This window comes from Ahaetulla prasina, chromosome 4 (genome assembly GCF_028640845.1).
Source record: "Ahaetulla prasina isolate Xishuangbanna chromosome 4, ASM2864084v1, whole genome shotgun sequence".
Classification (NCBI taxonomy): Eukaryota; Metazoa; Chordata; class Lepidosauria; order Squamata; family Colubridae; genus Ahaetulla; species Ahaetulla prasina.
This window is the reverse complement of record NC_080542.1, coordinates 12,970,597-12,982,494: the sequence shown is the minus strand read 5'-3', so window position 1 is coordinate 12,982,494 and position 11,898 is coordinate 12,970,597. Positions and strand designations below refer to the sequence as shown.

Here is an 11,898-nt window from a genome sequence, read left to right as displayed (position 1 = left end):
GAAATAACTGTTAGAGAGGCGCATACCCAGAGTCATGTTGAATAAAATGTTATTGTTTTCATTGATCTCCTTAACACCAAAAACCAAGGCCAGGATATGTTGGTAGTTCTGTAGAAGAAATCTACACAGATACATTACTAATCATATTTCTTCCCTTAGAAGAATGTGGCATTACATATACTTTATTTAGAATTCTGCTAAATTCTAAGCAGAAAAAAAAATTCTGATTGCATAGCACCATGCAAGAAGAAAGCGTGTAAATGTGTTAGCACTCCAAAAATTTTCATTTTGCCACAGATAGATGGAATGATAACAATAATGTATAAATAATACAACCAACATATATATATTGGGGCAAACCAGGTGCTTCGACAGAAAAACTCTTAATCTCTCCCCTGGCTCAGCTGATAAAGGAAAGAGAACTTGTGGCTCAGAGGTAATACAACTGCCTAATATGCAGGCAGCCCTAGTTCAAATGCAAGTGATGGTATGGCTAGCTGATGAGAACTAATTAGCTTGAAATAAATCTATACTAGTCTCCCTTTATTTCTTTATCAGCAAAACCCAAATTTGGTACTATACATACATACATACATACATACATACATACATACATACACACACACACACACACACACACACACACACACACACACACACACACATATAATTTATTTTGTCACAACAATATATATAAGTGTCATACAAAAAGATTATATAGTATATAAACATATATATGAGTAAATATTAGGAGGAATAAGCATATATATATATATATATATATATATATATATATATATATATATATATATATATATATATATATATATATATATATATATATATATATATATATATATGAAGAAGAAAAAGAAAAACAATAGGACAGGAACGATAGGCACATTTGTGCACTTATGCACGCCCCTTATGGTCCTCTTAGGAATGGGGTGAGGTCAATAGTAGAAAGTTTTTGGTTAAATCTTTTGGGATTATGGGAAGAGACCACAGAGTCAGGTAAAGTATTCCAAGCACTGATGATTCTGTTACAGAAGTCATATTTTCTGCAATCTAGATTAAAGCAGTTAATATTAAGTTTAAATCTATTGGTTGCTCTTGTATTATTGCAATCAAAGCTGAAGTAGTCTTTAACAGGAAGGACATTACAATAGATGATTCTATGAGTTAAACTTAGGTCTTGAAGGCGATGGAGTTCCAAGTTTTCTAATATTCTCTCTCTCTGTCTCTCTGTCTCTCTCTATATATAGAGAGGGGGGGGCGGGGAGAAGGAGAGAAAAAATTTTCAGAATCTTCTAAAACATTATTTTTCGATGAAAGGGAAAATGGTCTTGGACAAAACAATATTTTTTTTTAAGCCAGCTGTTATGATTTCTAAAAATGATTCAGTAGGAAACTGATGGATTGCTTGAAGGGACATTAATAATAACATTATGATCTACCTGTAATTCTCAGACCTACTTCTAAGTCTTATATCTTTAGCTCTTCAATCTTCGCCTTGGGTATTTTTATGGGTAGAGGAAGAAAGTGTATTTTTAACCTCACTTGAGAGCAAAGAGATTAATGGAATTGAAAGGGACTTTGGAAGTCAGGAAACCCTATGCCATTTCAGACAAATGATTATCCAATCTCTTTTTCAAAACCTCCAGTTTTGGAGGCAAATTGTTCTACTGATTAATTGTTCTCACTGTCAGGACAGTTCTCCTTAGTTCTAGGTTGCCCCTCTCCTTGATTAGTTTCCATCCATTGCTTCTTGTCCTACATTTAGGTGCATTGGATAATAGGTTGACTCCCTCTTCTTTGTGGCAGCACCTTTGATATTGGAAGATTGCTATCATATCATCCGTAGTCCTTCTTTTCATTAAAGTAAATATACCCAATTCCTGCAACTCGTTTTCTGGAATCCCTTATCCTAGGTAAAAATGCAATTGTTTCATTGGGGCAGCTCTACATTTGTACTCCATACATGCTGAACAAACAAATTAAAAGTACTACATAGAGCCATTGTTCCCTAATATTCAGAAGAAAAGTTAAACTGTTAAAGGTTGACATTCAGTTAGCTATAAACAGTGTTTCAATAGTAGAGCACAGAAGATTAATTCCACAATAAGAAAATGAGAAAACCCCAATACAGAATTTGAACAAAAGCATTGGGTTGAGATCTGCATATATATGTGTATTTGTTATTTATTTGCCAGGGAATCCATTTCTATTAGCTTAAGAATAAAGGAACCAGGAGAAATAATTTGTGCTGCAAGCAATACCACTAATTAACTCAGTCCAGGCATCTGCTTAGAGAAAGATATCTGGTTTTAGATATGCTACAGCTAAAAAGAGAAAGTCTTTACAATATCTGATCAACCAGTTCTTCAGATGGATGTCTTCTGAAACCCACTCGCTCAGATATCATGTAGAACTGAGAGATTATCCCAGCTATCGTGAAATCTCCTGGCAGAAAATACTTGTGTTTAATAAATTGAGGTTTCCCCACAGAACAAGCTTTAGTATGAGAAATAAGGCATGCAATCCCTGGCAATAGGACTGCTATTACTGCCATGAGAAATACCATCTCTTTCAAGAAGATTTTCATCACCAGATACGAACCAGTTCCATCTGCAACAATGAAAAATTAAAAAAAAGAAGCAGCTCTCATTATTTAGAATAGTCTGCATATATATTCTTTCTCAGATTGTGACATTTTTAGCCCTCTGGTTCCACAAATAATAGCACCTTTCAGTCTTCACCTGTTTTTTGGGGGATTGTCCCTTGGACATCCCTAAGGATTTGAGAAGAAGTTGCATTACTGAGATACTGCTGGTAATTATAGACAAATCGATGGATGTTCAGTGAAGCTCCTTAGAGATTTTGAGTAAGAAATAGGATGATGACATCCATGGGCTCAAGAATCAAAGGGCCCTTAACTGACAATTATACAGAAGGTTGAAGGAAAAAAGAAACCAATTCCAATGAAAAAATATCATAAAAAATATTTTGCTAATTCTGTGGCTATAAAGATGGAATTCTCCAGGAAAAAAAGGAATCCACATTGTGGTAGCTTACAATAAAACTAAAGACTTAGAAAAGAAAAGAATATCTAAGATAGATGAAGGATGGATGGCTAGGGAGAGTATGAGAGTGAAAGGAGAGAAGTCTGGAGAAGATTGGAGGAGTTGATAGAGCTGGATATAAGCTGTAGAGGATATCGGTGATAAGATATAAAGGAGTGAAAGGCGAGTGCTTTTAGAAACAGGGACCCTAATAGCAAAAGTTAAGTCGCTAGAAAGAAACAGTGAAAGGATAGAGAGGAGAAGAGAGAGGAACTGTGGAGACTGAAAGATCTGGATATAATACAGAGTGACTAAGCGGAGAATTAGACAGAGGATGATATAAATAAGAAGAGCTGAATAACCCTAAGAATTAAAACATCTAGCTAGTGGAATCACCCTATTTTGAATATTAAACTGACTGCTATATTGGGAACAATGATTAATACTCTGATTGATAAGGGTTTTTTTAATTTTTTTCCTTCGTCTTCTTTATCTTTTTTTTTAATTTTGCTTTCAGAGTAAGTAACATTGTATTTATAGTTATATTTATCTAATTATACCCGTATACACTTATATTAATATTAATTTAGAGTTATTTAGATTGTATTGAAAGTATATTATCTAAAATAGAAGTATATATAACTAATATCTATTTGTTGTTTCTGTGCCCCCCCGAGCCAGGCCCCCTGCCAGAAAGTGACTTGGAAAGTGAGGGGGAAGGGCCATCAAGACATACCTCTGGAGCACCGGTTCCTCTGGCTCAGCTCCAGGAGTCAGAGGCAGGCCAGGTGGAGGAGATAACAAGGCCTCTGTCCCCTGACTCTCCCCCCCCCAGGCCATGCCTCCAGACCCGGTTGCTGGCAATCAGGCTTGGCTACATTCCAGGTTTTGGAGATACGAGAGGTGGCTACAACAAAGGAAGGGGTGGGGCAGGCCTAGAGAGTGCTGAGTCACGGAGCCACACCCCACAGAGTATAAAAGCAGCCCTGGCTGCTCTTCTGCTCCGTGACGAGCAAAAATTGAGCTGAACTATTTGACTCGTGGAGAAGTGAGCTGAACTCTTTGACTCGTGGAAAATTGAGCTGAACATTCAGCCTGGATTGCTGCCTTCCTGGTTGCCTGGCAACCCCAAGATAAGGGAGACTTTGGCAGGCAGCTGCAGATTCCCTGCCAGGACTGATAGCAGCCGTGAACTCAATTACTGGCTCGTTTAGCCAGCTTGCGTGGCTGAGGCCGGGAGGGGACAGAACACTATTGGGAATTAATCTATCTAGTATAGTTAACTTAGTTTACTTAATTAAATCAATTTAATTGCTGGAACATAGAGGAAACCAGTGACTGGGAATCATACTGTATTGTATTGTACATTTCTACGTTGATTTATCGTATAGAATATTGGAAAGATAATTTATGAAAATAGAAAAGAAATAGAATTTAAAACAAATAGAAATTAGTGGTTAGAGTGCAGTACTGCAGGCTATTTCTGCTGCCTGCTGGCTGCTTGCAATTTGGCAGTTCAAATCTCACCAGGCTCAAGGTTGACTCAGTCTTCCATCCTTCTAAGGTCGATAAAATGAAGACCCAAATTGTTGGGGGCAATCTGCTGACTCTGTAAACTGCTTAGAGAGGGCTGTAAAGCATTGTAAAGTGGTATATAAATCTAAGTGCTATTGCTATTGGTATTATATAGGGGTCATAGCTGGCTCTATAGGCAAAAGAGGAAATGCAAATCCTAGGTGCTTTGTCTGAGCTAATTTGGTCAACTTCTGGCTTATTGTTTATCTGAGCTCCAGGTGAAGTTTGGACTGCTCTGGGAGCCATGCAATGAAGGACTTGTGTTCTTCTTTTTTTTTTTGTAATCGTTTTTTTTTTATTTTATAGACAAACAAACATACAATACATAATCAATCATTCAGTGTATCATCTGAGTACATCTTTTGTGTCTTCTTCTTCTTACTCCTCCAGTATTCACCATTTCTTATTATTATCATTTCATTTATTGTAACATTTCTCCCACATTTCTTGCTTTACTATTAATACATTTATCTAACTTCTCTCTCTTCTTTCTTCTTCCCTTGTTTCATTACAACATTACCATATATAAGCACAAAGACAAAAACTCCAGCCTGAAGATGATGAGTGAGACATCGTTGAAACGTTGCCTAACTACTTTCAACCTTACGTGGGAAAAGACCCAAACATACCAAAACCTGCATATATATTTGTTTTGTGAGGTTTTCGCGGGTGTTTGTATGTAGGTCTTTGGTTATTCGGGTTTTCTCCCGCGTAAAATTGGAAGTGTCTTGGCGACGTTTCGACAAAGCCTCATTCGTCATCTTCAGGCTTCAGCTTCGTGCTTCTGGGAGCAATGTGTGATTGGAGCTGTTACTTCCTTTTTAACTGCTAGTGGGGGTTTGAACTGATTGGGTGGGAGCTTGGCTGTGCTCTGATTGGATGGGGTTTTTTTTGTGCTCTGATTGGCTGGGGGTGTGTCCTGTTTGGGTGGGGGCTTGGTTGTGCTCAGATTAGTCTGAGTTGCAGGGGGATTTGAGCTGGTGAGTTGCACTGCTGCTGTTTGGTTTCGTGGTCGTGGTCGTGCTACATCTTCATAGTGGGTGTCAGTCTGCTGCATGTATGGATTGGAGGGGTTTGAAATGGCTAATGTTGCAGCTGTGGTCTGGCTTCTGGTCCTTGGTCGTGCTTCCTGATCAGTGTGGGTTTGGGTCTGCTTTCTGGGTGGATGTGTGGTGTGACATCCTGTGTGGACCTCGTGAGTGTGGGTTTGGTGTCATTCCTCGTGTTAAGGACTTGTTTGTCAATAAGAGCGGGTTTCCAAATGGCTGGTAGGCGGGAGGTATCATCTCGTTTGTTCATGCTGTGTGGGCATTTTTCTATCTCGATGGCTTCTCTGATTATTCTGTTTTTAAAGAGTTCAGTTTTGGCGATAGTTCTGGTCTTTTTAAAGTCAATATCGTGTCCTGTGGCTTTAAGGTGTTGGACCAGGGAAGAAGTTGGTTCCTCTTTTTTGACTGAGTTCTTGTGTTCTTCAATGCATGCACTTATTCTTCTGTTGGTTTGTCCGATGTATGTGGTGGGGCAGGCGGTGCATGGGATTTCATATACTCCTTGATTTTCTAACTCAAGGAGTATATAAAATCCCATCCATGTGGAAAGCAAACTCAAACCCACACCGATGATGAAGCACGACCACGGACCAGAAGCCAGACCGTAGCTGCATCATTAGCCATTTCAAATACCTCCAGTCCATACATGCAGCAGACTGACACCCACCATGAAGATATAGCATGACCACGAACGCGAAGCCAAACAAAAGCAATGCAGCTCACCAACTCAAATCCCCCTGCATCTCAGACCAACCTGAGCACAACCAAGCCCCCACAACAGAACACACTCCCATCCAATCAGAGCACAGCCAAACCCCCAACCAAACAGAACACACCTCCACCCAATCAGAACACAGCCAAGCTCCCAACCAATCAGTTCAAACCCCCACTAGCAGTTAAAAGGAAGAAACAGCTATGATCACACATTTCTTCTAGAAGCACAAAGCTGTAAACACCTAGCCTGAAGATGACAAATGGAATTTCATCAAAACGTCGCCAAGACACTTCCAATTTTATGTGGAAAAAAACCCGAATAACCAAAGACCTACATACAAACATCCCCGGAAAACTCAGAAAATATACATATATATGTATATATGTCGTATTTATATTATATGTTTTGTATTTGTATTTGTATTTATATTCTGAGAACAAAATGATTAAGCTAAACATTTTTAACAACATGACCAAAATAAACGGTCAATTTGCCAATCAATTTATCCACTATCAACATTTCAGAATATCAATGACTATGTAATTGCTTATTGCCATCTCCACCTCCACATACAAAGTAAAAAGTCAAAAAGAAAATAAAAAAGAAAATAAAAAAATATAATCTAAAAATAATAATTCAAAAAAGAAAAGAAAAAACAAATAAATTTATAGGGCAGACACAATGGACTATTAGGTCTTTTTCTCCCATAGTTTTCTATGTTTCTATAAAAGTACATTTCCCCACAACTTACTCACAGTTCTGATTCATACTGGCATGTACTAATGAAACACTTAATCTTTTGGGGGGGGGCTGTCTATCATAATTCATTTATTTATATTTGCAAAGTCATGAATTTTTCCTGAATCTTTGGTTTCCTAGATATTATGTCTTAACAATAAGTATCCTTTTTCCTTAGGCTGCTTAGAAAATAGTCATATGCTGGAGCAAAGATTAATTGAGCCAATCTCTAAATTAATCAGAACTTTGGGAATTAGAAGGGATTTACTTTGAGTAATGTTAACTGGATACATTACTTAGATCTATTACTTGGATCCAAGAAATACATGTGGTTGGGAAAAAGAAACAAGGGTAATCGGGTATGCAGGGGAAGGTAAATTCTGAGAATCAAAGAAAATTGAATCCTGCTGTGCTATAGATACTTTGAGAAGGCATGGCTTAGTAGAAAAAGGTTGCTGTAAGAGCTAACAGCAGTCATGAAAATGATTAGGACAAGGCCTCAGGCAGTGCTTCAATTTCTAGGTAGTATCTGAAAGATCAAATGCAGTGATAGAGAATTCTGGTTGGAGAAAATAAAGGTCCTCATTAATGACACTTTGTATTATTTTGTTAGAGGTAGGTAGGAAGGCTGCATTGAATCAATGAGCAAATTGAACTTCATATTCAGGATTATTATTTTTTTAACTGTCCCTTTGTATTCAAATCAGGTCTCATAATAATGATATAGCATTTGGGGGAAAATATGCAGCCCAGTAATCCAGCTGCTGAAGACAAAATGGAGAAGATCTCCACAGTCACCATGTATTTCCCCTTGGTACTCAAATAGGTTGGAACAAATGATATCCAGACACTACAAAAGACCAACATGCTGAAGGTGATAAATTTGGCTTCATTAAAGCTATCTGGTAACTTCCTAGCTAGGAAGGCCACAGTGAAACTGACAGCAGTCAAGAACCCCAGAAAGCCAAGCACTGTATAAAACATTGTGGTTGAACCTTCATTACATTGTAGGATAATTTCTTCAGCTATAGAGTGCATGTCAGAATCTGGGAATGGGGGAGAAATTGTCAGCCACACAGTACAAATGGTAAATTGTGCCAGGGAGCAAAATAGGACAATAGAAAAAGCCAGCTTATTCCCCACCCATTTCCTCATTTTGGAACCTGGCCTGGTGGCCATGAAAGCAAGAACAACAAGGATTGTTTTTCCTAATATGCAAGAAAGGGCTACAGAGAATATGATGCCAAAAGCAGCTTGTCTCATGAAACATTTTGCTTGGTCAGGTTGTCCAATGAAGAGCAAACTGCAAAGGAATGAGAGCAGGAGAACAATGAGAAGAATGTAAGTGAGGCTCCTGTTGTTGGCTTTGACAATGGGGGTGTCCCGCTTTTTAATGAAGATCCCCAGCACCAAAGCTGTGATGAAAGAAAGGAAGAGACTAACACTGGCCAAGGTGGTTCCCAGTGGCTCATTGTAAGACAGGAAGGTGGTTGTTTTTAGAATACAAAGGTTTTGAGCCTTGTTTGGAAATTGGTCTTCTGAACATTGAAAGCAGTCAACCGCATCTGGGGAAAAAAAACATCATAGTCAATTTCTAGAAATGCTCAGGTAGCAGGACTGGGAGTTAATTATTGGGTTTAATATTTTATAATTACATAATACCTATTTGCATTTAGTGGGATTCTGTAAATATGCAGATACTTATGTATTGTTTGTGGTAACGCTTTCATTTTTAGTATTTATATAGCTATATCATTGGTCCGATCACTACATTAGAAGTCAGTTGTATAAAGTTTGGAAATTAGCATTTTGAATCACAGTTAAGAAGAACGGATAGTTTTGCACAGCATAGGTCTTACCTGTCTTGTTTGATATTTTCCCTTTTGCACATGAAAGACAAGCATAACAGCAAAATGGCTTTCCTTCTATTTTCATCTTCCTGGACCCAGAATAGCAATAGTCATTGCAAACAGAAAGAGGTTGAACCTATTAAGTTGTGAAACCAGGATTTATTAAAACTCAAAAGTTTCAGAACATTCTATTTGGGTGTGGATTTTACTTTTACACAATGAACGTAGGATCTAAATGTCCCAAAAGTTCCTTCTGTTTTAGAAAGTTCAGTCAGACCTTCCAACTTCATGAGATCATTTCTCCAAGAAGTTGAAAGGTTTGATTGAACTTTTTTGAAAGAGAAGGCTAAGGGGAAAATGCTATTTTGTATGGGGGAAATCAACATTCAGATTAATGGGACTGTTTAATAGACAAATTGAGATATGTCTTGTTATTACTTTGTGAATTATATGATAGCTTTAAATACTTTAGTAACTTTCAAATATATTTTTAAACTCGACAAGTTTGAAATGCCAGCAGGAATAGACAGCAGCTATTGGATTAAATTCTGCTAAAACCATGAAGATTTAATGAGGATAGATCAGTAAATTATTTTGCTATACAGAGATTTAAGTCTTTCTATTTCAAAATCTCTGCTCATTATTTCTTCATCTTTGCAGCTTTTGACCTGACAACTTTAAGAGTAAGATCCATTTGAATCAATAATTCTGGAAACAAGAAGGGAAGGGAAAGAATACACAGTTTGAAATCTGAGCAGGAAATACCTGATTAAAGATGCTAGGCCAGGTGATGTCTTGTGCAGAAATGGTGAATAGCTTATCTGGAGAAGCTGCTGGGTCGATCTTTCCAAGTTTATATTTAATAAAGGTATTGTTTGGGAATGTGACCAAGTTAATAATATCAAATCCAGTGTCTAAATCCCCATTTTCATTAAAGGAAATTTTCTCTCCTACAGTGTTATTAAATGACATGATTCTCAAATAGTGATGTAACTAAAATGAAGCAATGATTGGTAATTTAAAAAGAGGGGAAGGGAAGGGAGGACGTGAAGGAGAGGGAGAGGGAGAAAGAAGAGAGGGAGGGAGATCAATTTCAATGGTATTAAGTTATGGATATTGATTTAATACAACTGAGTTCATTAATAGAATTAGTGTTTTTCAACCCATCATCCATGTTTCTCCCCTGCCACAGCTGTTTTGAACCTGTTCCAAATAGACACATTTTGCTGCATCTTAATCATTTCCTCCATATTGTTGTATCATTGTTGTAACCTTGTTACCTATTCACAGTTACAAAGGTTTCTCTAGGTTCCAAAAGGATATGGAAAACGGAATAGCAGGAGACTTAAAATCAACACTCTTGTGTATCCATAATACAGGGGTGGGTTCTACCCATTTGCAAGAACTGGACTGATCCGAGAGCAACCCACCACTGCCATAATCATAGGAGAAAGCACTGCATTAGAAATGGGAAATGTTCATTCAATCTCTTATTACCTGCCATGACTTTTGAGTCAAAAACATTTCTCTCCCAACTTTTGCTCTTGTTCTGTGTTTGGGGGACAACATGGCTTGTAAAGCATATGCCAGAGCATAAACTGCATTGTAGACGGTGTAACTCTGTCCAGTCATGGCGGTGTCAAATACAGACTTCGGTAGATTGTCCAACTTCTCTTCTCCAGTGCACAGCTTCCCAGCGTCTTTATCTAACTTATCTTTAGGAAAAGAGCATTCAAAAACCGCTTCCCAAAACACTCTCATTAAATGGTCTTCTGCTTCTGCAGTTGGGTTTCTGATCTGAAGGAATTTATTAAATCCAGTAATCTCCTTGGAAGAAACTTCGAAAGTTATAATGCCATGGAAAAAGTCCATAGAGACAATTTTTTGAAAGGGAACAGATGAAAACTCCATCTGGGCTGGCATTATATAAACTTTATCTTTTCTCTCGATGGGATTATCAACATATTCTGCAATAGTTGGCAACATTCTGAAAACAGCAGTTTCTTGGTTTTCACAATATAGGATAATGACATTGGTAGTGCTCTTCATGATAATATTGATAATGTTGCTAAAATCATTATAGTTTGATAAAAGTTCATTAGAAGATGTTTCCAGGGGCATCTCTCCTATGAACTCAAAGCAGATACCTTGTTGGGAAAACAACGGAACGGCATTTTGAATGAATCTCTCTCCTCTCTCATTAGATTGGCAAATCAACCCAATCCATGTCCACCTAAAATACAACAGCAACTGGAGAATAGCCACAATCTGTTGGTCACCATCTGGGAAAAAGCGATGGAAGAAAGCAGCTTCTATCTGGACATCTCTCATAGCAGAATATCCATATATCAGCTAAATGTAGCAGGGAGGGAAAAGTGGGTTGGGGGACATGATTTTCCAAACTGAAGTATTTGTTATTTTTGAAAAATCTGTTCTTAATTCGTGGTCTTTGTTGTAAACATTAATGGAAACATTAATAGATATCTAATCTTGTTCATAAAAATCTGAGGTTTAGAAGTAGCAACCTTAACTATCACTAAGTGTTGTACCTTTTTATTCTTGATGAATGTATTTTATTCTCCTTATGTACATTGAGAGCATATACACGGGTAATCTACGAGACTGCCTTCTGCCACCGATAGCCTCCCAACGACCTGTGCGCTCCCACAGAGTGGGCCTGCTCAGGGTGCCGTCGACCAAACAATGTCGGTTGGTGGCCCCCAAAGGGAAAGCCTACTCTGTGGCAGCACCAGCCCTTTGGAACGAGTTACCTCCGGGGTTACGCCAACTCCCCGACCTCCGAACCTTCAAGCGGGAATTGAAAACTTTATTATTTAATCATGCGGGACTAGACTAAATGCATTTTAATTATAGTTTTTAAATTTTAAAGGGTTTTATGTCGGTCTTGA

The 11,898-nt window shown here is 37.9% G+C and overlaps 1 protein-coding gene across 1 annotated transcript; it reads right to left on the bottom strand.

The window, feature by feature from the left end:
• Positions 1-7,811: 7,811 nt before the first annotated feature.
• LOC131197921 (vomeronasal type-2 receptor 26-like) lies at positions 7,812-11,110 on the bottom strand. Its single transcript, XM_058182424.1, has 4 exons — positions 10,487-11,110; positions 9,755-9,982; positions 8,999-9,125; positions 7,812-8,704 (listed from the first exon to the last, which is right to left on the bottom strand). The coding sequence occupies exons 1-4, from the start codon at positions 11,108-11,110 to the stop codon at positions 7,812-7,814; spliced, it is 1,872 nt and encodes a 623-aa protein (XP_058038407.1).
• Between the last annotated feature and the right edge of the window lie 788 nt (positions 11,111-11,898).